This window comes from Hippocampus bargibanti, linkage group LG04 (assembly GCF_051943395.1).
Source record: "Hippocampus bargibanti isolate YZ-2025 linkage group LG04, ASM5194339v1, whole genome shotgun sequence".
Lineage (NCBI taxonomy): Eukaryota > Metazoa > Chordata > Actinopteri > Syngnathiformes > Syngnathidae > Hippocampus > Hippocampus bargibanti.
In genome coordinates this window covers 16,291,574-16,317,011 of record NC_142737.1, presented here as the reverse complement: position 1 = coordinate 16,317,011, position 25,438 = coordinate 16,291,574, and the positions used below count along the sequence as shown (strand labels likewise).

At 41.1% G+C, this 25,438-nt stretch overlaps 2 protein-coding genes across 6 annotated transcripts; one reads left to right on the top strand and one right to left on the bottom strand.

The window, feature by feature from the left end:
* The first annotated feature begins 685 nt into the window (after window positions 1-685).
* On the top strand, window positions 686-11,212 carry LOC148899259 (D-amino-acid oxidase-like). Of its 5 annotated transcripts, XM_088994364.1 has the most exons (12): window positions 686-881; window positions 954-1,068; window positions 2,154-2,230; window positions 2,416-2,481; window positions 3,279-3,333; window positions 4,669-4,773; window positions 4,848-4,924; window positions 5,447-5,564; window positions 9,341-9,439; window positions 9,520-9,598; window positions 10,334-10,408; window positions 11,084-11,212. In XM_088994364.1, exons 1-11 carry the CDS (start codon window positions 688-690, stop codon window positions 10,402-10,404), a joined length of 1,056 nt encoding a protein of 351 aa, XP_088850490.1. In that variant the 5' UTR covers window positions 686-687; the 3' UTR covers window positions 10,405-10,408; window positions 11,084-11,212. The 5 variants fall into 5 exon arrangements, with proteins under 5 accessions (XP_088850490.1, XP_088850488.1, XP_088850491.1 ...); XM_088994362.1 differs by lacking the exon at window positions 11,084-11,212 and having other exon boundaries at window positions 10,334-11,057; XM_088994365.1 differs by lacking the exon at window positions 11,084-11,212 and having other exon boundaries at window positions 9,520-11,054.
* Window positions 11,080-25,335, bottom strand: svopa (SV2 related protein a). Its single transcript, XM_088994359.1, has 16 exons — window positions 25,168-25,335; window positions 21,130-21,293; window positions 20,940-21,025; window positions 20,726-20,824; window positions 19,062-19,133; window positions 17,782-17,906; window positions 17,636-17,699; window positions 17,427-17,552; window positions 13,402-13,530; window positions 13,223-13,296; window positions 13,042-13,118; window positions 11,952-12,056; window positions 11,765-11,876; window positions 11,590-11,671; window positions 11,373-11,462; window positions 11,080-11,295 (listed from the first exon to the last, which is right to left on the bottom strand). Exons 1-16 carry the CDS (start codon window positions 25,200-25,202, stop codon window positions 11,080-11,082), a joined length of 1,656 nt encoding a protein of 551 aa, XP_088850485.1. The 5' UTR covers window positions 25,203-25,335.
* Window positions 25,336-25,438: the final 103 nt, after the last annotated feature.

Genomic DNA, 25,438 nt, shown 5'->3' with positions numbered 1-25,438 from the left:
CATTCTTTATCAAACAGTTTATCCTAAAAGAGGCTGCGGGTAAGCTCGAACCGATCCCAACTGTCTTCGGGCAGTCGTGGGGGTACACCCTGAACTGGTTGCTTTCCATTCACAGTGCACACAGACAAACAACCATTTACACTCATAATCAAAATTAGGGATAACCAGAGAAACCTCACAATGGCATAGGCAGAACATGCAAACACCACACCGGACGCAGCCCAGAATTGAACTCTGTCCTCTTTGACCACTTTATTGCATACATGGTAATCAGTCAACCACCTTTGACATCATTTATAATTTAAACGAGAGAAGCACAGTGTAAAAGTGTCATACATGCCTTCCTCATTGTCATGACAATTGCAAATCACAGCTCAACCTTTCTTGTGTGGCGTTTGAACAGGACAGCGTATTCTTCTCATCCATTATGATAGTATGGTCTGACCAAATATGAATGTGAGTCTGGGTGGTTGTCTATTTGCACTAGATATGTCCTGTGATTGAGTGCGAGTCCGGTGTAAGGTGCAACCTGCTTCATGTTCAAAGTCCGCAGGGAGAGGCTCCCATGGCCAAAATGGGGACGTGTGCTCTTGTGGCTGACTTCAAGCTATACCACTTGAATTACACTTGGGAATTCCACTGTAACTGTGTTATGGATGAAGTGTCTCTTGTTCTCTTATTTCAGATATGCGTGTGGCCGTAATAGGTGCAGGGGTGATCGGTCTCTCCACAGCTCAGAGTATTTATGAGCAGTTTCACTCCATTGTCACCCCATTGATCATTGAGGTGTATGCAGACCGCTTCACCCCATTGACCACCAGTGATGGAGCTGCAGGTTTATGGCAGCCTTATGCCAATAACAAGGGCAATGTTCAGGGGAAGTGTGTGCTAGCTTTTTGACTCTTATTCCTCTTGAAAATTTTGTTTCAATTCATCATGTCTCTTACCTCCAGGGAATGGTGTAAACAGACCTTTGACTACTTGGTGAGCTGTCTCCGTTCACCAGAGTGTGTAAAAATGGGTCTTTTCCTCCAGTCCGGTTACAACCTCTTCACAAAACCAACGCCTGTGAGTAAAGCTTTGCATTTGACAATCAAATAAATAACTCTGAAACCAACATTTGGTTTTAAAATTAATTTCCGTTAATATTAATTGAAAAAAAATATGCTGGTCAACTGGTGGCCTTATTTGGTTCATATGTTAATGCTCCGACCTTCCCGTGTGGAATTTGCATGTTCTCCCCATGACTGCGTGGGTTTTCTGTAGTTAATCTGACTTCCTACTGCGATCCAAAAACAACCAGGTTAGGTTGATTGGGCACTCCAAATTGGCCCGAGGTGTAATTGAATGGTTGTTCCTCAATGCGTGCCCTGCGATTGGCTGGCAACCAGTTCAGGGTGTACCCCGTCTACTGCCCAAAAGACACATTGGATAGGCTCCCCGCGCACCATGAGAAAAAGTGGATTAGAAGATGGATGGATTGAAGATGATGTACTTTTAAATGTAACCATCTAATTGAATATACAGTGGTACCTCGGTTCTCGACCATAATTCGTTCCAGGACCCTGTTCGAAAAGCGATTTTCTTCGAACACCGAAACCACCTCTTTGCTCCTGTCACTTGCGAGTTGACAGCGGGGGAGGGGTGGCGGGGCTGACTCTCCCAGCCGTTCTCCACCTGCTGTCAATTCTCTAATCACGGACACGAGGCATTTATACGGTTCGCGATCACCTCGCCAATGCCGGATGATTGACTCAACTCGCCACCGTTGGACAGTTCACAGTTCGCGATGTATTTTCCCTGCGTCCCATAAATGTATGTCATCTTCCGGGATTGCGTCATTTTGCACCCTTGTGTGCCATTTGCTTTTTGGCGTCGTAAGCAGGTAACAAATCGCTACAAGCCACGTTGACTCCACTTTCTCAGCGGGTTTCAAAACTCTGAAGTACACTTTTGAGTCAGGGTGTAGTCCGGAGCATGCTTCTGATTGGCTGCCGGTGCTGAGTATACAAATTGCCAAACGAACGTTCGTTTGGCAATTTGAAACCGCAAGATGTAGAACAGTTGCCAGTCAATTTATTCATAGAATGGTGCAATAAACAACAATCGGGCCATAAAGTCAGTCTTCAGCCAAGTGTTGTTTTTCTGGACAGGAACCAATGTTTAAAGACATCGTCCTGGGCTTCAGACAACTCACGGATCGAGAGCTGAAGATGTTTCCTGGCTACAGGTAGAATTCACCTACAGTTCTGTACGACTATCTTCTAATCCCAAAGAATGCATAAAAGTACAATCGTAATTTGTTCAAGAACATTTGGGTTGTCAAAAGATATTGTAAAACTTTTGTACTGCAGTAATAATTGGGTTAATTTTCAACTCACCCATTTTTGTAAATGGCCAATATCTTTTTTTTAGTTATGGATGGTTCAACACTGCGGTCATTCTAGAAGGTAAAACATATCTACCATGGCTGATGGACTGGTAAGTTATTGCTCATATAAGGGCACGAATAAAGCCTTACTGTTTTCATGTACTTCCATTCATATCCCTTCCTTAGTGTCTTTGATTCACACTCGTCCCTTTTAAGGGCCAATAGCCTGAATAATCAAAAAACAGAATACATATAAACACTTTACAGTAGATAAGGGACTCAAAAAAGTCCATTGTCAACTGATAACGAGTAACTGCTTTCCACACTTTTAATTGATGAAAGCTGCATTTACAAAGCAGTAAAGCTGTGAACAAATTACAAATTCCGTGTTTTTTTTAACAAATGATTTAGCTTGGTATTCCAGTGCTTAGCGCTTCGACCTCACAGTGCAGACGTAGTGGATTCAATCCCCGCGCTGGCCTCCCTGTGTGGAGTTTGCATGTTTGGTCCGGTTCCTCCGGTTTTCTCCCACATTTCAAAAACATGCACGGCATGCTGGTTGATCACTCCAAATACACCCTAAGTGTGAATAAGTGTGGGGCTGGTTGCTCGTCTCTGTGTGTCCTATGATGGTTCAGGGTGTCACTCGCCTACTGCCCGATGACACCCTCTGTGACCCTTGTGAGGATAAAGTGGATCGGAAAATGAGTGGTTTAATGATTTAGCACAGCTAGCTGTTTATTAGTCAACACTGTAAAAGTAATTTTCATAGCCAGATAGTAACCCATACATCTATATATTCCTTCCAAAAGAGGACATGTGATCTAAATGGCTTTGTGTTAAAAAAAAAAAAAAAAAAGTTCAACACATGTTCTGGTATAAATAATACATCTGGCGTGTTCCTCAGGTTGGCAGAACGGGGTGTGACATTTTATCACAGAAAAATTGGTTCCTTTACTGAGGTGAGATGTGCACCGGATTCTTCACACTATGGAGAACTTCCAATATAAAGTGAATTATTTCTGATCAATGCGTGACTGTACATCTTTCACCTGGAAATAGCAAAAGAAAGTGGCATGCGATTCAAAGATGTGTGGAGTAATATACTCGGTATAATATTGCATTACCAATAATACTGCACACCATCAGGATTGTCTGGAGATATCATGATTTAAGGAGGAGGGCAAAGGAAGGTTTTTCTTTCCTGCTCAAGCCAAAACATTTGCAAGTTCCAGAATTTTAGTACTTTTTAAAGCAGAAAAATTATACAAAAGCCATATTTTTAATCAGTATTTCTAACCCAATTTCATATCCACTTCCTTGTGTAATTTCCACTAACAACTAAATAAATAAAAAATTCAATAATATACAGCGATACCTCAGCTTACGAATTTAATTGGTTTTCAGAAAGTGTGTATAAGGTGAAAAGTTAATCTGCCGAACATTTATTTCTCATAAGAAACCATTAAAAATGAGAATAATACGTTCCCAGGTCCCCATAAAACATAATTTTCTACTAAATAAGTCTTAAAACTACACAGAATATACCTGATTTTATGTGTAATCAATGTGCTATAATAAAGTTGTTTTATTTACCTTTGTGATGGTCGTTAATGTAGTTGCCACTTGATGATATCCGAGTGAAGTTGCCCTGCTTTATCGGCGATAATACCCTCACTCACACTGTCCCCTGCTAGCTGCTTTTCATTAATCCAAATCAACATAAGTTTTTCCAACCTCCTCTATTGCCTGAGACCCTTGCTTAGACAACACAGAAACACCCTTTGCCACAGTTAGCAATGGTCGGCATAGCATACTGGCACGGGGACGCTAAGTCACACAAACGCACACCTTTTTCGTGTTTTTTGATGATATCCCCCTTCTGCTCGACCGTAATTTTCTTTTGTGTCCTCTTTGGCTTAATACTAGCCTGTGGTGGGGTCTTTTTCGGTCACATAATAGCAAAAGTACTCCACCTGATAACAAACCACATCAGCACTCAAAGAGAGGGGGTGAGGAAAACTCGTCCGCCGGCCACCGTGGCGCTCTTCGACCGTGTCGTTTGGTGTTCATCCGCCGAAAACTTGTCCGCCGGCCACCGTGGCGCTGTGTGGTTTGGTTCGTCCGCCAAACACTAGTTCGTCAGCCAAGATTATATGCTTGCGCATTTAATGTTCGTGAGGCGAAATGTTCGTGAGCTAAAGCGTCTGTAAGATGGGTATCACTGTAGCTCTAAATGTGGCCATGGTGTAATTTTTGACAACTTAAAAAAATTGTCTTTCCCTATCTGTTTTTAGCTGTGTAAAAATGGTGCAGATGTGATAGTAAACTGTAGTGGGGTTAGATCTGGAGACCTCCAGCCTGACCCTGAACTCCAACCAGGTCGGGGACAGATAATAAAGGTGGGGAGACTCACTGTCTGTATCATTTGGGTACAAGGGGGAAAATACTACTTCCTCATATTCCTCTTTTCTAGGTAGAAGCCCCATGGTTGAAGCATTGGATTGTGACCCACACTGGAGAGATCTACAACTCACCATATATCATTCCAGGGTAGCACTGACTGACTTAAGACTGACCAATTCTCAGCAGTCCAAAGCCACTTTCACACTGTATTCCTGGTAACAGTAAATCTAGCATTTATTTGGCTGTCCCCCTTCTGCCAGAACCCACCAAAGTGGCTTTTTACTAGAAATGTTTTTTCAGTTGTTTCGAGGAGAGTGGCATCAGCTACAATTAATCTTTCGCACAAAAGAACATGGACAGTGAGTCTTTTGTGGTGAAGGTTGATACTCTGGTTGGGGCATGCAACATTTGATTTCACAGGAAGGAAACGTGAAAATGCCGGTGTGAAAGAGGTTTTTAGTGACTTGAAGTCGCACTTCCATTTTACATATACTGTAATCTCTCAAATTGCTGTATGTAAAGCATGTAAAGCAAGGCCCTGGTCCTCAACATATCCATGGATTATTTTTTTGTACTATCACACCCTTATGAATAGTAATTGCGAAGGTACTTTCTATTTGTCATAGTGTTGTTTTTTGTTGTCTGTTCTCAACAAATGTGTATTTGTAGGAGTAATGATGTGTCAGTCGGTGGGGTGTTCCAGTTGGGCAATTGGAATGAAAGCAGTGATTCTGTCACCCATGAACACATTTGGCAACAGGCCTGCCAGCTTGAGCCGAGTCTAAAGGTAAAGTAGTGTTACAATTCTTGTCATCCCAGTTCACATATATGAGGGGTAGTCATGAGTAATGAGTAATGAGACTTGTAATGAGACTTGTTCATTTTACCTGACTTAGAGCGGATATTTCTTTTCAGGAAATTTCAACAGTCTGTCGTTGAAATACTTACAGGTACTTTTTTGCAGTGACGTGCGATGAGGTTCATGGCTGGTGAGGCACTGATGTCATCACAGCTTTACAAACATGAACTCTACAGAGTCGCGTATTCACCATTTGATTGGCAACAGTTAACATGTTTTGTTTAAAATTTCGTGGCATCATTCTTTATATACAAACTATTGCATAGAAAAAATAATTAAAAAAAAGTTATTATCGTGTTACCTTTACTTATAAATAAAGTCCATGCGCCGCTCCTTCTGAAGAAAGGCATGGATAACTTCTTTGTACATGCCTTCCTTATCTTTCTTCAGTTTTAAAAGTCTCTCTGTGTCAATGGAGATCACTGCCAGTGAAGAAAGTCGTCCTTAATGAGTCCTGTTCCAACTGTATGTTTTTCTTTCCAGTGCTCCACTGATGCTATAGTACACAGGTGTCAAAGTCAAGGCACGCGGGCTGAATACGGCCCGCCACATCATTTTTTTCAGCCCGCGAAAGCAAATCAAACTTGTTAAATTCCATGATGATTGCTAAAATCTGAGCCAAAATTTCATATTTTTGGATGTCAGCCACAATAAAAGTCATTATTCTTGACTTCAGATTTGAAAACGAGTTATTCATTAATTTGCTGTGTGCTCTATATGTAATATTTGAAGGGATTTAAACATTCTAATGGGTTCCCCAAATTCATAACGGCCCTTGAGAGGAAACCATAACTACAATGTGGCCCGCGGCAAAAAATGACTTTGACACCCCTGCTATAGTAGCTGGAACAGTGATCACGAGCTGGAGCAACTTTGTCGTCTCAGGAATAGTTTCAATGAGATCCTCCTGGGCCAAAAGCTGAGAAACTGTCCAGGAGATTTATATCCATCCCTCACCGTTTGTGAGCTATACAGTCCGGTGTTGGTCTTCTTTTAATTATTATCTCCTGCATCGATTGAAAGTCCAGCTTAGAAAATTCGTTCAATTTAGATATGTAATCCTTCACTCTGAAAATAAGGCCAAGCAACACGAAAAAATGACTGGATGGTTGCACTTAAACTTGCTAACTGTTTACTGTAGCTTGCTGTCACTAATTCTATTATTCTGCAGCTGAGGAGTCACAAGAAGAATCTGTAATCACCAGCGCCCCTTGTCATGAGGCAGGGGAACTGCGTGCCTCACCTATGCGCACAGTTTTGATAAAAATAAAATACAATAAACACTGTAGTACAGTGTTTATAATGTACAATGACTGTACATTATATACACCAGCTAAACTGTAGAAATTTAGTTAATATACTCAAAGCTTATGAACACTTTAATTGCAATATGCAGAGGGACAGCAATGCGGTTTCACTGCAGAGCAAGCCAGCACAGTTAGCATAGTCGTTGCGCAATCCACGGTGAGGCTCAGCCGGCTGCTGCCTCACCGCTCGTCTCTATTTAGTATTTCAACAGTAAATGTGAAAATTCAGCGATTTTGAAAAAAAAAATCCAAAAATGGTGAAGTTAAATGGAAAAGAACGTTAAAGTACAAATCACTAAATAAATATAACTGTTTTTTTTTTTCATTTTATATTTCCATGATGACAGGTGAGGCGTGGCCTCACCTATCCTCCCCTGACTGCACATCACTGCTTTTTTGTGTATAACTGCCAAAAAATGTGGTATGAATGTGTCGGCTATTTTCAAAATGAGATCATCACCTGTCAGAAATGAGGAACTGTGATTGAATTCCTTGTTTTAAAAGGGTTAGCATCAGTACACATTTATTAAAAAAAAACATTTATTAAAAATTGGGAAAAAAAATTACGGCGATGCTGGACTTGGCTGTAGTACTGTGGAAAAGGTGGGTAACCAGTATCAAAGTGAACGATGTTTAAATCTAGATGAGCATAAGAGCAAGTGGACCATTTTCGGCAGTTAATCCTATTAACAGTGCTGGGTCGAGAAATTGGTCAAAGGCGTTGACTGAATCATCATTGATGACATTGCTGAACTTGTTAGAATGGGTCATGGAGGTGCTGCAAAATTGTGTGGTAGTTAGACTTTACAAAGGTCTGTTCTCGCTGGGCTCCAAGACAATTTACTGATGCCAATAAGCAAGCCAATTTCCAAGCTTGTTCAGAGCCTCTCGAGTGTAAAAAAATGGATTTAACTTTTACTCATATTACTTTTACTCATACACAAGATGAGATGGGGATGAATCGTTTAATTAATTTTGTATTGGTGGTTCCAATTCCAAAACAAGGAATTAAATTAAACGTTTTGTGTTGTGTCACATTATTTGTTATTTTGTTTTGTTTTAATTTGTGACTTCAAGATGGTGCTGCAAACGTGGCTGCCTTTACAGCAGCCCCTATATTTTGTTTTTCAGAATCAGAATCAGAATACCTTTATTCGTCCCGCAATGGGGAAATTTGCAGTCCACAGCAGCAATTGAAGAGGGATGGGGTTGGGGTGGGAGTGAAAGGATAGAAAATAAGATATTCTAAGAATAACAAAATAAAAATGTCAACTGTATACTGCGCAAATGTAGATGTGCAAAAACCGTTCTATAAACAAGACTGTACATAGTGCAGAATTAAGAAATGCATTTAGATATATTGCAACAACCCATATTTACAAGTGTCCATTTTTTTTTTCCACATGTGTTTTTGCTGCTGGGAAATGTCAATTTCTCCACTGTGAGACAAATAAAGGCTCATATAATCTAATATAATATAATCTAAATCCACTCTTTGCCTCTGACAATGATCCAATAACACAATTTCCAAAATGGCTGACAGGATTGGAATATGTTAAAACTAATATTTTCACAGTTTACAGTATATCCAAGCATTTTAACAACACATTGTTGATATTTCTGTCTAAAATATGAAATATAAATTGGGTGAATTGAAGAGGACATTGTATTGTGTTGAAAAACAACCGTATTAAAACTGAAAAAATGTACAAACATTTGACATACAGTATGTATAACTTTTTTTTAAATTGTGCACAAAATGAACCTTGGACGACATACGATCATGACAGTCCTGCATCACTGATTGGACAACCAATGTAGTAATGTGATCATCTGTAGCCATTGATGGGCAGACGGGAGTGTCATAACTAATTGACATTTTGACATTTACCTCCATGGCAGAGGTTCTGTTGAACCCCGAGACGATTCACCGAACCCCACTGTTTTAAAGGCATTACGATATAGGAAGAGAAAAGGGGCCTTCCCAAAATTGTTCCCGCAAAGTTGGTAGCATACAACTGTCCAAAAGGCCTGGTAAGATGAACAATTCAAATTCCGTATGACATATCAGTAAGCGATCAATGACTACTTGATTTTCAAGTGTGCTGCAAACGTGTTGTTCATCTTTGTACAAAACACAACACTGCTGAAATGTTCACTTCTTATAGATCCAAAAAGAACTAACTCGTGATCAGCAGTATGATTGAATTATCAAACTATCATAAAAACGTGCACATATTATTAGCAGTACATTTTGTTCCAGCCGACTACCTTATTTATTTGCAAACTCGTGTCTTCTTTGTGTTTCCTTTTTTTATCATTTTGCACCGATAAGTTGGTCATTTTGGTTTGATTCGTGCCCTTTGATTTGTCTATTGTTGTTTTTCTGCAACACAGCATGCCAGGATAGTACATGACTGGACCGGCCTCAGGCCAGCTCGGAGTAAAGTCAGACTGGAGAGAGAGACTATACTGTATGGTGCCACTACTGTTGAGGTGATAAATCCAAAACATCTGCTTGTAATTCTACATATGAATTGTTCTTCGGTGTCTGAGTTACTATGATTGCCCCGTAGGTGATTCACAACTACGGCCATGGAGGTTTCGGAATTACCATTTCCAAAGGCTGTGCAGATGAAGCAGCCAGGCTTTTTGGTCAGATTTTGGAAGAAAGGGGGAAGGGACTAAAAGCTCACCTGTGAATTTGTTCTATGCATTTTTAATGCAATTGTCATCAAATTATAACTTAAAGGACAACCGACACCATTTTTTTGTTTCCTAACAGATCAGATCAGAAAAATGTTTGATAGCATCTAAAATACCCAAAACACGCATGCTGATATTTTTAGTCAAATTCAAAACACCAATAAAAATTAGTTAAAGTGTCCCAAAACTACTTCGAAATGACCACGGAGATGCCGAGTTTCAGAAGGTCCCATCCCCTTGTTGGTGACGTCACACCAGGACGTCTTGCCTTGCTCGAGAATCAAAACAATGGCTTCAGATTCGGAGAAGATGCTTTCTTGTTACTCATCCAGTTATGAATATGATTCAAATAGTTCTGAAGAGAAAAGCATAAATGTTTGCAATCGATTAAAGAAGTCCTCCCGTATCAATTCGAGCCGTCAGGACGCCAATGTAGCGTCCCAGAAAATGCACAAGATGACGCCCAAGCTCCGTTGGAAATGGGCTGATTTGTCTGCTGGGAATTTGTGTCAACTACTATCAAATAGTAGTCTTGGTGCAACACACAACGAATCACCATCGCATTATTGTGTGTTGTATGTGTTTTCCTTCTAATTTCGCCATCAACACAGATCAACACAAAGTTTTCAGACCAAACAACGTACCCAAAATGCTATGTGTGTCTTTTTCTCGGGGGCGTTCCAGACATGACGTCACGTCAGGCATCTTCATCAACTCGAAAACAAGACTTCCTGAATATTCAGCGCGAGTCTTAAAAAGGTAAACTATAGCTATATGCTGTGGACTCGTAAAATACGCTCAGTAGAAGTCATTTGAAGTGATTTTACAAATTATGGACAACTTGTCAGGGGGCGTCGGTTGTCCTTTAAATAGCAGAAACAAAACTCTAAATGGGAATGATATTCAGACCTGCTATAGCAGCTTTACTTTCTTTTCAGTAGTCATCTGAGTAATGATGAGACACTAGAGTTGGCACACGGGCATTGTGCTTTAGGCACAGCTATGCCAGATGATCTAGGAAATTGTTTTATGTTTCCACGTGTCGCTTGAAATGCGCTCACGTACCACTCAGGTCACCCTTGGTTGGGACTTAGACCATTGCTCGTTCTCGCTTTTTTCCTTTGCCCATCGGAAAAAAGGATTCAGACCTTTTTTTTTAATTTCTCAATTTCTGAGACTGACATACCTCACCTGTCCTCACACTTTCTTCCGGCATACCTGAATGCCATTCATTCCAGCCATTCTATTGTAGTTTTACATTGGCCAAAGGGATGGCAATGGTGGATGATTTTTTTTTTAGTGCAGTGACATTTTCCTCTCTGAAGTCGCTTTCGTGCGTAGACAGTAGATGGGACTTGCGAAGCACGCGAAAAGCTGCAGCAGCTTTTTTTTGTCCTTTCATGATTGACTGCAATAATCTCAAATATTGCTCAGCCCTGGGAGCCGGAGCTAGAATGAGGCGTTGGCCCACTGTTTTGTGTGGAAGAGGCTCGGCCCATCATCTCCTGGCCCCACTGGCGCTGGCTGGATTCCTGCAGGCCTCGTCCCGTTGTCTCAATCGGCAGTGCGCAAGATGCGATAGCGGCAAGCAGACAGCAACAACAGTAAACCGAGAGAGCCAAATACACAGATGACTCCAACAACACCTGCAAGGGAAAACAGAAGGGGCTGCACGGTGTTTCACTTTGTCACATCAATGTGTGTCAAACTTGGCAGATGCTACCTGTGCAACAAACGGTGTGATGAATGCACCAACTCTCGCCATTCCACTACTTGTTCCCAACCCTAAAGCCCGGGTTGCAGTTGGATACACCTGTAGAACATCAGAAAACACTGAATATCATACGACTTTTCTTTGTCCTTGACAGCCGTATTGATTTTGTTGACATTGGACTAATCCTATTCATTCACGGTGCGTCAATGTGAAGACTGTAATTAACCTCTGGTGTATACACGTAGGCGGCTTGGAATCCTCCCGCGATGAAAGCTCTGGCAATGAATATCAGCACTGTCATGGACGCTCTGTGACAAAAATGAGATGCCATCCTGGCTTTATGACAAGGATGCAATTTGCTGAAAAAACATGAACGATCTTTTGCAAACTTCTCCTTTTACCTTCCAACACAACCATAAAGCGGAATGATGGACAGGGAGAAGACAAGGAAACACAAGGCCATGGTCTTCCTTCTTCCTAAGCGATCAATTGCCCACAAAGTCACCAACAGCCCTGAGGAAAGTTTTTGGAATGGAGTCAAGATACAAAAATCCTGAAAATTGTTAAAGCATTTTTTTTTTGTTTTACCAGGGAATTCCGATAAGGTTGTCCATAACAGGTCTTTGTAGTCATCACTGTTCAAATATTTACACTCCAAGCTGCATCTGAGTTCCATCTTTTTACCACTAGACACTAGACAAAAATAAAGAAAAACACATTTTTAGCTTTGATCATTTAATAATGCTGGTGTGTCTGTGCTTTTACGCTTAACCCTCCCCCCCACACACAAATAAACAGCAAAACAACAACAAATATATTTTATGACTGATGTGATTCCGCTAATATTTTCAAGTTTGAAGTTTCATTTTGAATCATTTTTAACACTTATTATTTTTTTTATAATACACCTGGCATGAACTTTAATGTATGGATAGAAGGCATATTTCTAAATTCAAAAATAATATTGGTGCGCCTCCTCCAATATTTAATTAATTCTTAAACTAGAATTAATTATAACATAAAATGCACTGTACAAAGGTGGTTTATGCTGGCCTAACACCTTCATTAAAACAATTAATACGTCAGTTTAAGGTAGTGCATTTTACATTTGGAGACGTACGTTTGTCTACATAATGCAGTTCAGTGTAAAACAGAAACAATTTAAAATCTTAAATTAACTCATTCACTGCCAGACGTGCAAACATGGGTCCACTCCAGTGCCAGGGTTTTTGTCATTGTCACTCGAATTCCAGAAGCCACAGAATATTGAGTTTTAGGACAACATAAACATTCAATGCAGCCGAAGAAACCTTAGACTCTCTCCTTTCATCAGAAAAATAAAGTGAATTCCTAAATAAATGGGTCTGGAGTTATATGAGTTAGAGAGTGGCTGTCCAAAATACAATGCAATACATACATATTGGTTTAAAAAGCACTTTAACAACAGCTGAAGCTGGAACAATGCGCTAACATGAAAAAAAGGGAACTGCTGCCTCCTGGGGAAGGGAAAAACATTGCCAGAATCCATGGCAAGCGCTTTATCGGCACCCACGCAAGAAAAAACAAAACCCAAAAGTAATTCGGGAATGGCAGTCTACGTCATATTTTCCACTCCCGCATAAATTTGTGAATGGCAGTGAATGAGTTAAACAAAAACAAAGACAAAGCAGTGACTCACTTCCACATGCACCTCCTTCCTGAAAGAGCTCAGTGGTGAGCAATACAAGGCCGTAATACGAAAAGGCATTTGCAAACCTGAAAACAAAGGAACAATCTGAAGATTCTGCTAAATGTGCCCATTCAGTTTAACCAAATGTGTTTGTTTAATGAGAAAAGCCATAAATGTTTCTTCAATTTACCAAATAAACCACAGAAGAACTGTTGTCCAGCGGAAGTGAGATGAGAATAAGTCACGAATCTTCCCACGTTCCTCCTGATCATAAAACAGAAATCAAGAGTCAGACAACACGCATAAATGAAAAGCATAAAAATAGCTGAATTATATTTGGACCGTGAAGGTCTGCAGAAACTGATTTACTTGTTTGGCTGCAATGAGTTTTCCCAGCGGCATGGGTACACCATTCTCCACGGCAATCCGCTTCAAAGTAGCCAGAGCTTTTTCTTGATTCCCTGTCAACACGTCGTATCGAGCACTCTCGGGTAGCCACTGCCGTCCAAGTGAAGAGACTCATCAGTTTACTCAGCTTCTTGGAGAACATTCACAATTTAAAGAAGACATATTGGGCCCTATTTTGGGAGACAGGCACAACTGAGCTTAGCATTAAACATAACCGCATCTGGATATTCATTCGATATCCGAGGGCAAGTCCAGTTTATTGTGTTTGGAATTTGGCAGACTGCACAAAGCCTCGTGAAATGTTCTGGTGGACACTACGTATTTTATACTACGCACGCCCACCCCCAACGCATGTGACATATTGGTGACAGAAAGTACACTAGATTTTAGACCAAGTGGCGCAGGTGGTGTAATATGGTGGAATAGTTTGAGGTACAGGCAGAAAGATTCTGAGGTCAGACTGCTATGTGTGCAGGATGTCATCGTACTGTACGACTTCATTACAGTCCTGCCATCTAGCCCATGCGCCTCTCCCGCTCACTTCCAATGGGTGGGAATTCTCAAGTCAGCTGTGATCAAGTCCCACAATGACAAAAATTCCCATTTTAAAATGCGACCCTCTATGAAAATGTCAAAAGAAAGAAAACTCCATCCATGCATTGGAGTTAGATTGCAATTTGTGCACGCCTTACGCAACGATAGGCCCCATTGTACAGTAAGACCTCAACTTACAAACACCTTATCTTACAAACTTTTCGTCTTACAAACGTCAAATTTATGAAAAATTAAACCTTATAATAAGCACTATTTTCATAATACACACCCACCACGGCTGGCGGCGTGATCTTCGGCGGAAGCACACGACCGAACAGCACCACAGGTTAAGTTACCAACAGTCCATATGGAAGGTGACTCTCCTTCCATAAGGCATCAACGACCATCAAAAAGGTAAATAAAACTTTATTTTACAGCACAGTTTATTTCTTTAATTACAGTCCTCATGTAATGCGCCTCTCTTTCCAAACAGCAATTCCCTTTGATTTTCGACCTCCAACGCCATTCCATCAAGCCATAAATGACCATCACAAATGTAAATAAAGTGACTTTATGATACAACGCAGTGTATTTCTTTCATTACAATACAATAGCACATTTATTATACATAGAATAAGGTATGTTGTGTGTAGTTTTAAGGCTTATTTAGTTGAAAAGTATATTTTATGGAAACCCGGGAACGGATTATTCCCATTTTAATGGTTTCCTATGGGAATTTTTTTGAGATACACACTTTTCGCCTTACACACTCTGTCTGGGAACCAATTAAGTTCGTAAGATGAGGTCTCACTGTATTTCGATGATGACCAATGGTGGTGCTAAGGTTAGCCAGTGAAAAGCACACCTTAGCCACCGTCAAGGAAAAAAAAAGTACAAACTGTGATTATATTTTTAGTTGTGAAGGCTACTTCATCACCCATCCAATGAACCAGAATTGGAATTTAATCGAGATGGAAAAGATCAGTTGAATTACATTTTGACGCACTCTGGCTAAACTCTGCACAGCTTTTCTTTGACACATTTTCTGATTTTCAGAGGCAGCTCACAAAAGATTTCTCAGTATTTTGTGGTCTAATTGCACAGTCAGGGCAAACAAATTTGTAAAATTGAAAGGTCTATTTTTCATACCGATTGAGAATAGACGGAAAAGAAGTTTCACGTTTAAAGGTTATGCCTTGTTATATGCTTAGTTGACCGAACACGTGTGACTACAAGGCCAGTATACACAATGGAGCATAGAGAATCTGGGGTCAATTTGAGGCGAACAAACACAGCCTGTTAAACTGTCATCCTTGAGTCAGAGATCTATGAAATCCAAGGCCTTTCTACTCCTTCCAAACTTTTTTCCGCTTTTGCACTCCCCCATCCCTCTATAATCTCAGACATTATCACTAAATCCAAGAACTCCTCCTGTCAACTCGACCCCCTCCCCACTACCCTTATCAAGTCCTGCCTACCCTCTCTTCTCCCATTTATTTCTACCATTATTCACTCCTCATTATCAACTGGAACTGTTCCTATCCCACTCAAAACCGCAGCTGTCACTCCAATCTTGAAAAAACCTGGCTCAGACCCTAACGATTTCAATAACTTACGTCCAATTTCCCATCTTCCATTCATCGCCAAAATTCTTGAAAAGACAGTTGTTTCCCAGCTTCACTCACACCTCACTCACAATAACCTCTACGAACAATTCCAGTCTGGTTTCCGCCCCCGCCACAGTACTGAATCGGCTCTCATAAAAATCACGAATGATCTTTTTATGGCAGCCGATGCCGGTTCACTCTCCATCCTCATTCTTCTCGACCTGACCTCAGCTTTTGACACCATTTCCCACCCTATCCTTCTCGACAGACTTTCCACCCTAGGCATCACCCACACCCCACTCCGCTGGTTTCATTCCTATCTCTCTGATCGCGCACAATTCATCCAAATCAACTCGTTCACCTCACGGTCCTCTCCGGTGTCCTCTGGTGTGCCTCAAGGGTCTGTCCTGGGGCCACTTCTCTTTATTATCTACCTACTTCCTCTTGGCAATATTTTCCGTAAGTTTGGCATTCACTTTCACTGCTTCGCGGATGACACCCAACTCTACCTCTCCAGCAAACCCGACGCTTCTCTTCCACCTTCATCCCTTTCATGTTGCCTCTCAGAAATTAAATCCTGGCTTTCCCATAACTTTCTCAAGCTCAACAGTGAAAAAACTGAACTTCTTCTTGTCGGTACCAAATCCACCCTCCACAAAACTAACAGTTTCTCCCTCACCATTGACAGTTCTCCCGTGTCCCCCTCCCCTCAGGTCAAGAGTCTGGGTGTCATCCTCGATAGCTCACTTTCCTTTCACTCCCATATTAATAACATTACTCGGTCTGCTTATTTCCACCTCCGCAATATTAACCGTCTCCGTCCCTCTCTCACCCCTCACTCCGCTGCTATCCTTATCCACAGTCTTGTCACCTCCCGCATCGATTATTGCAACGCACTTCTCTTCGGTGTCAATCAGAAATTTCTCCATAAACTCCAACTCGTCCAAAATTCTTCAGCCCGGATCATCACTAAAACCCCCTCCTTTCACCACATCACCCCTGTACTCCAGCAACTCCACTGGCTACCGGTTAAACATCGTATCTAATTCAAAATACTTCTGTTTACTTTCAAAGCCATCCATAACCTTGCTCCTCCCTATCTTTCTGACCTGCTTCAAATCTCTGTTCCCTCTCGGTCCCTCAGATCCTCATCCTCCCTTCACCTCTATGTGCCCTCTGCCCGTCTCACCACGATGGGATGCAGAGCTTTCAGCCGCTCTGCTCCCAAACTCTGGAATTCACTCCCACCCAACATCCGTAATATTGACTCCCTCCCTATTTTCAAGGCTCATCTCAAAACCCATTTGTTTCAAATTGCTTTCAATGTCTGATTCTCTCTGCTATTTTATTATTTATCATTTTACTTATGGTTTTATTGTTATGTGCTGTGTTCTATTGTTTTTATTGTAAAGTGTCCTTGGGTGTTTTGAAAGGCGCTTGAAATAAAATGTATTATTATTATTATTATAAGGCGCGAGGGAGTATTTGTTACACTCCTGCACAAGAAGATGTCATTAGCAAGGTTACAAATCTATCTGTTCATGGAAAGCCCACCCGTTAAAATGTCTACGTTCTGTTGTTTTATGAATGTTAGTGCTTGTACCAGAGGATGACTTTTAGGGGTGTCCATTGGACATCCAGGGTCGTGGTATTCAAATCAAGAAGACTGTTTTTTATAAATGTATCACTTAAATTTGCATACACTTTCAATAAATATGAATGGCTGTGTCCCCTGCCGGCAGTAAAAGACATACTTCCCGTCTTCAAGCCTTTGTTTACAGTGTCCGAGCGAACATCTCTGACACATACTCTGTCCCCTTTCAAGAACATTGAATTTATACTCACAAAACATAGGATGGCAAATATGAAAAGGGGGATAGTTGAGAGGCCAAGGAGCCAACGCCAGCCCAGAGAAGGCATCACTAGAATAGCAAGAAGGACCTCAAACACTGTGCCCAGCGCCCAGAATATCTGTAAGGCAAAAGCGGTGAAGACGGAACAAAAGCGCTGTGGGCATCAGTCTCGGGCTCTAGGCAGATATTGACCGAACAAACCTCAATTAGCAATATACAAGTTGCTCTGGACTTCATGGGAAGGAATTCAGCATACAACGTAACCCTGCCGATGAGAAACAAAGCCCGTGTAATTTCAAGTCTTGCTCTTGCTGGTTGTTCATAATAAGTGGATGAGAGATACACACGACTGCGGGGCTCCACCGATGCCAAAGCCCACCAGAGCGCGGAGGAAGAGGATCCAAGCATAGATGGGTGCAAAAGCACTCATCAGGCCATAGAAAATCGTCCACAACACACTCATTGTCAGACCCTGTGTGTTAAAACACAAACATAATTTACGGCATAATCAGTATTTTGGGAAACGTCTGGTGATTTCAATTCTCACATGTGGAACTGTTGTGCTGGAAAGTTGAAATAAATCTTGGACATGACAGTAGAAAGAAACTTTTGGCCCCTGCTACTATGAGTTAGGAAAGGCATCGTTGCAAATCGATATGGTTCTCGCATTGGCATATAAAGGAGGAAGAGAAACCTTTACAACTTTTGGAGTACTGAGACCGAATATGAGAGCCCTGTTGCTCAATAAGAATTGCAGTGAGCTGTGGCGCCTGTGTAGGGAAATCGTAATTTTCCTGACGACATCCAAAATGAGGCAGTTCTCCTTCACTTCAAAGTCGAACCTTGCATGGACACAATATCCTCCAGAATATATTTTAAAATATACATTCATTTTCTGAAGAGTATCCTTACTGGGATCATGGGGATTGTTGGAGCCTTTCCCAGCTGTTTTCGGGCAATAAGTGGGGGGCACCCTGTTCTGGTTGCCAGTCAATCACAGTGCACATAGACACAAATAACTATCTGTGCACACAATCACAACTTAGGACAATTTCGAGTGTTCAATCAGCCTGCCATGGATGTTTTTAGAAAGTGGGAGGAAACCGGAGGACCCAGCAAAAATCCACGCGAGCACAAGGAGAACATTGCAAACTCCACACAGGGAGGCCAGAGCAGGGATTGAACCCACAACCTCAACAGTGTGATGTAACGCGCAAACCACTGGAACACCGGTTTGCTGGGCAAAAAAAATAAATAAATAAATAAATAAATACACAAACACACAAATAATAAATAAATAAATACATACATACATACATACATACATACATACATGCATACATACACACACACACACACACACACACACATACACACATACATACATAAACAAATAAATAAATAAACAAATACATCGATAAATAAATACATGGGCCACCCTAAACTATACAATTATTAAACCATTTTTAATTTTAATGCCTTGCTCAGAGGCACTTGGACAGTGGTCATGAACCAGAAGTGGTAGGATCCCTTTAGCAATTATTTTTTTTGTGCAATCTGTAGACTTGAATGCACAAAGTATTTTTTACTCACAATTAGCGATTGATGTGCTATAAAACATACTCACTGTCTTACGTCCGTACTTGTCAGATATGTTTCCCCAAAGGGAGGAGCTTATCATCATTCCAATAAACACCGCCTGTTAATTGACAAGATATGTCAGTGAATGTGGGAATGTCATAATATTATACTTTTTTGAACAATAAAACAAAACCTCCAAACTGGTGCAGTGTTACACGTACACAAAGTGGACATAGAACAATAAGTCACAGTCTTAATAAGCTATTATATTCATACTAAAGAAGCATAAGGTTGCAGGTCCTATTCTGTGCTGACTTTGTCGGAAAAGGTTGTGAAAGGCCCTTTTTTGTCTCAGGACAGTGTTGTCTGAAAATCATTGAAGCAGGCATCGCAAGTGCATGTCGGGGTTTGTAATAATTTGACGTCAGTCAGCCCTTCAGATGAACCAGAAGAGTGATGTTCAAGATGGCGCCTGAGTAGGCAGCTGTCAGCAAATGCTCTCACGACCCTTGCTTTTTTTGTTTGTTTTTGTGTTGTTTTTGTGTTTTCTTTTGACCCTTTGAGTTGTTGTGCCTTGTGTGGAACAGATACGGAATGTTTTTCAGCATTTTTGGCCACGACATTATCAATGAGCGGTTGCGCCTTTTTGGCAGCACGTACAGGTGTATATATGCCAGAATTGTTTTTGATTTGGGAGGAATGTTGGTGCCATTTTACTGTCGGTGTTGTTGCAGATTCTGCGGCTGGATGGATGCATGGATCGAGGAGCTCGCGATGAAAAAAAAAGGAGCGTCAGCGCAAAGCGCTGATGCGTATGTGGAACTATCACGGCTTGGAATTGAAGCGGGTGTATGTGGAACAGGAGATGTGAGACAGTCTCTTCGTCAATGGATGCTACAGCTTCGTGTTTGCTTTCAACATTTAGCTTGTACCAGCCGTGCACATTTCACCATGACGTCCCTGATCCACCGGTGAAAAGGATGTCCTGACCCTCCCCTCTTTCCTCTAGAAATGCTTTTTACAACAAAGAAGGTGCAGAAAGCGCTTAAGATTGAATGACTGTATGTGTCTTTATGTTGTCATATTCTTTGTTATTTAGTTTGTTTTTTTTTTACTTCAAGTTGGCGCCGCAAGAAAAGGCTGCCTTCACAGCAACCCCTGAAGTTTTGTTTGTCTACTTTTTCCTTTCCTCTTACTTTCATCACTTTGCTGCTGTGAAATGTAAATGTATCCACTGTATAGGCTAATCCTATCCAATCCAATCCAATCCAATTGTTAGCCGACAGGCGCTACGTGAAGCGCAACAACAGTCACCTTTGACATTATCGTAATCACAAATGTTCTTCTGAATGAATGGATGAGAATTTGCACAGAAACGCTCTAGGATACACTTGAAGACATTAGTCAAACTCCAATCTCTGAAGGAAGCCATCTTGCATCTTTTCAGTATTTCCTTCCTCCAATCCAACTGATTTAAATGATCAGAATTGTTATCAGGGTTCTGCAGGAGGGGAATATCTAAAACATGACTTCAATGAATCTATAATTAATATATATTCCAATTTCAGAATTTGACTGCTAAAATAAATTCACTTTTTTATCAAATATTACTTTAAGACTAATTAATAAACGTAGAATTACACAAGTATAATCAATCATTAGGCACACAAGCAAACAGAGCAATAATCACTGATATGGCAGCATATTTACCGATGTGAGAAGCGCCACCTCCAGACTTGGTAGTCTCCATTCGCAGTGAAGCTGTGGGGCCAAGATGCTTAGAATCATCATCTCCATTGCGTCTGCCATCTAAACAAAATAATCATGAGTTTACGGACAAATTCAAATCAAGTATAACCATCTACAGAGATATAAGGAAGAGAGAATATATAGCAAAGAGAATCTGTAGCACATAAGTCCTCACCCAGGACAGACCAGTTAGGATGGAGAGCTTCCACTGGAAGGTCCCGAAGCCGATGGCTTCAACAGCATCTTCAACCATGAATGTGTCTAAAAAGTCAGTTAAATAGGATGCGAATGCAAAGAGAACACAATGCGATATGATCACGCTGATACAAGTGCATCAATAAAAGCAACCACATTACGACGCCTACCATCAGTTGGGTTGGCAAACTCTCGAGGGACCGGAACTCCATCCGCGAGGGTCACAGGCTCCATCTCTTTCGGGTCTGACAACCGCACCGCTGCAAATGACTCTCCATTTTCGCCATCATCCTCTGAGCGTGTGCTCTCGCCCGTGTGACGGAAGCGGACGACACTAGGAGTAAAATATCAGATGTGCAAATCCTTCTCAAATCCATTCACAAATACAATGACAACTTTTCTATTTCAAATCGGGTCTATTTGCAGCATCTTTTCACGCTAAAATTCGGATCAGGCCCGATTCAGCTGCTCATGTACTGGCTGGAGGATACAATCACAAGACCAAAGCAAGATTGAAAACAAACATCAAGGCTCACTGCTCTGGTTGAATGTTTTTCTGCCAATGCATGGGAAAATAATAAAGTACATACAGTAAAGTCTCGTTATATCGATATTCTCGGGAGTCGGAAAAAATATCGATATAACCGGGACTATCGATATATCCGATCCTGCGGGCATGTAATTTTCTCCTTGAGTTCATAGAAATAGTATCGTAATAAGCAGTACTAGCGATATAACCGATATCGATATAACGAGACTTTACTGTATTTTAATCAAATATATGAAACGTTAAAATAATAGCTACTCATGTGACTTTGCAGGATAAACAACACAAAATGTGCACGTGTTCCAGAGATGGAAGGTGCAATTTTCTCCTACATGACAAGATAATGACCAGTTGACACAGCGCCAGTGATATCTTTTTGCTGTAATTAGAGGATTGTCACGTTTTGCGAGGTGGTGATGGCGGGTTCGGATCCCAAATAGCAGGCAGGAGGGAGCAGGGGGTTGTTTGACAAATTGTATTAAAATAAAGTCAGCAGGAACAAAATGTAAAACATCAAAATGATCTGAATGGAAAAAATACAAAGTAGCAAAAGAAAACCAAGTGTAAAAGTCCACCAAGGTTAAACAAACACGTACACAATGCATGCTGCAACCAAGCAGCAAACAAACAATGAATCGGCACCGGATGATCGTGCCAGGTGTCCTTTTAAGTGTTATTGATTATAACGACCAGCACCTGCGAGGCTGCCGGCAGGGCTGACGTCGCTACCCGCTGGTCGCCAATCTGATCGGGACGACCAGCACCTGTGCAGGTGCAGGCGGGGCCGACAGCGCCCCCCGTTGGTCGCCAACCAGATCATGACAAGGATACAACATTCAGTTCTTGACGCTGCAGATTACATTTTGAGATATTGTGTGAGTGTCCTCCAGGTATTTCAGCTGCCTCCCACATTTCTAAAACATGCTCGAGCAATTCATCGATTAATTCCACCCATCCAAACAGACAAACAGAGAGCAGTAACAGAAAAGGTGCACCGAGACAGAAAAGTAACCACCTGGGTCTTAAATTTACAACCCTCTGCCCAAAAATAATAATAATAGCAACAAAAAAAAACAGTCACAAGCAATGTAAAAAGCACATATTGGTCCCCGATCTGTGCACATTGCATGAAGGACACAAAAGGTCTACACCATGAAAATTGAGTAGAAATAGAGATAGGTAACAATCACTTAGAATCTTATTTGTCAACAATCATGCCAGAAAAGTACTGTTACCTGCACCGTGGATTTTCACCACAGATTTCCACCATATCATAATTGAAGCGAATGTGGAAGCTTACAATTCAAGGCCATCATCGATGAAAAGGTTTTTTCAGCCGTCATCTGTACTTCTTTGAAGGTGTCGGATGTCCGACACCTTCAAAGATGTATAGATGTTTATTTGCATCATAGTGTTTATTTGCGACAAAGTGTTTATTTGCGCTTAACTCAAATAATTATTTTCCGATTCTTGCACACTGCAAGAATCCAAACTAGGGCGCGGAAAATCCTACTGGACCCTCCGCACCCTGCCCACCACCTTTTCCAGCTACTCCCCTCAGGCAGGCGCTACCGATCCATGCGCACCAAATCCAGCAGACATTTAAACAGCTTCTTCCCCCAAGCCATTAACTCTTTGAACTCTTTGAACTCTTTCAACAGTAGCCAAAATGGAACTGTATAGTGCCACTTTTTTTGACGATGATACTAGTGCAGCGTGTTCTACCGGAAACAAATTCCTTGTGTGTTCTACATACTTGGCAATAAAGATGATTCTGATTCTGATTCTGATTCTTTTAAAACTGTTGGATATGTGTTAAGGTCAGCTTTATTATGATCTACACTCATCTAGAAGAAAGGGATATTTTTTTTCTTTTCCGAACACACACAGTCATTCAGATTTCATATATTTGGTGTCAGATGTCCGACACCTTCAAAGATGTACAGATGACGGCTGAAGAAACCTTTTCATCGATGGACCACTCCTGTACGACTGAGAGCTTACACAGACGTTAAGGCCATCATATTTTTGGCAGGAGAAATGTATTTTTAGTTTGTTTTATTGACATCATTTCAGAGTAGGAGCATGGCAGAAACACAAGACAAGCACCAATCTCAGCGTCAATATGTTCCCCATCCCTATAATCCCAGTGCATAAACAAATATATACACTGTACCTATTAATGTATTTGAGCAAAGAGATTATTTAGATCAAAGACAGTTCACACTTTGTAAAATATCTCCATGTTAAATCCATCCATTCATTTTCTAATCTTCTTATCCTTACAAGGGTGGCGGGACGTGCTGGAGTCTGTCTCAGCTGGCAGTTGGTTAGGTACACACTGATGTGGGTGTCAGACAATTGCAAGGCACCGGCAAATAAGCATTCACTCTCACAATCACACTTGGGTCCAATTCTTTAGGTCCCATCAACATGCGATGCATATTTTTTTGAATGTGGGAGGAACCAAGACTACCTGAAAAAAAAACACACAAGAAGGCCAGGACAGGAATCGAACCCTGAACCTCTTCATTGAGTGGCAGACCTGCTAACCAGCTGGCACGGTGGACCCCTCCTTGTTAAATCATTGTTAATAATGACTGCATGACAAATCACTCGAATGACCGCAGTGTCTTCACATAGATAACTATCATTGATTTACAATAAAAACATGACACTCAAAGGTAATTTGATCAAATTTGTACTTAAAGAAGTGTGTATCAAATGGATAGCAATTTACATGATAAGTATGAGAGGAAATATCTGTCATTTTCCAAAAGGTTGATGACCCTTGCTGTTTCCTATGTCTTCTTTTTTTCTCTATTTGTTTTCTTCCTATGAAAACAAATTGTCATGATCTGGTTGGCGACCAATGGGTAGCTCTGTCAGCCCTGCCTGCTGCCTCGCAGGTGCTGGTCGTTACAATCAGTGACACTTAAAAGGACTCCCGGCACGACCATCCGGTGTCGGGTCATTGTTGATGCATGTTATATTTCAATCTTGGTTTTCTTTTGACTTTGTATTTTTTCTGTTCAGATGATTTTGATGTTTTACATTTTGTTCCTGCTGACTTTATTTTAATACAATTTGTCAAACACAACCTCCTGCTCCCTCCTGCCTGCTTTTTGGGATCCGCATCCGTCATCACCACCTTGCAAATCATGACACAAATAGAGAAAAAAAAAAAAAAAACAGACGGATATTTGTTGTCAATTTTTTTCTGTTTCACCGCATAAATGTGTGTGTGATGCATAACAGGGAGTTGTAAAATTCTTCACAGATATTCCTTGACTGCCAGTCGTTTCTGCTTTTCAAGTGTCACTATAGCGACAACTCTGAGATCAAGTACTGACTGAAATTAGTGACGGCTGGCGAAGGTCATCGTTGTCCAAATCAGAGCAAACCAGTCTCCGACAGAGAAACGACACGCAAATACGACGACACTGCTTCTGTGTGTTATATGATATTGACGATTTCATTCAGCACTATCTCCAGGTCGTCTTAATAGTGTGTTGACATCGGTGTTCATCACATGACGCTGGCGCCTTGATACAACGTGAGCTAATTGTGTTGTGTCGCGATCTGATCGTACAAACTAGTTACACTCAAGAGCGATTCAATGCCAATAAAATTACACACCGCACAAGGCGGTTTTACTCACGGTAGCTGTCTCAGCTGGAATAGATCATCGTCCATTTTGGTGTTTATTTTCCGACGCTTTGTTGGGTCTCATCGCCGTGTTTACTTGATCACGACGAGATGCGATTTCAGCACTGAGGAGAGCGACACACAGACGGCCAATGAGAAGCCACGACACACAGAAAGGACAGACGCGAGACGAGTTTTAATGACAAGGCCGATTACAATAAATTCCTAAATATATATTTGTTTATATTTCAGGGACCCTATGGTAGCCTATAATTTTATGTCAT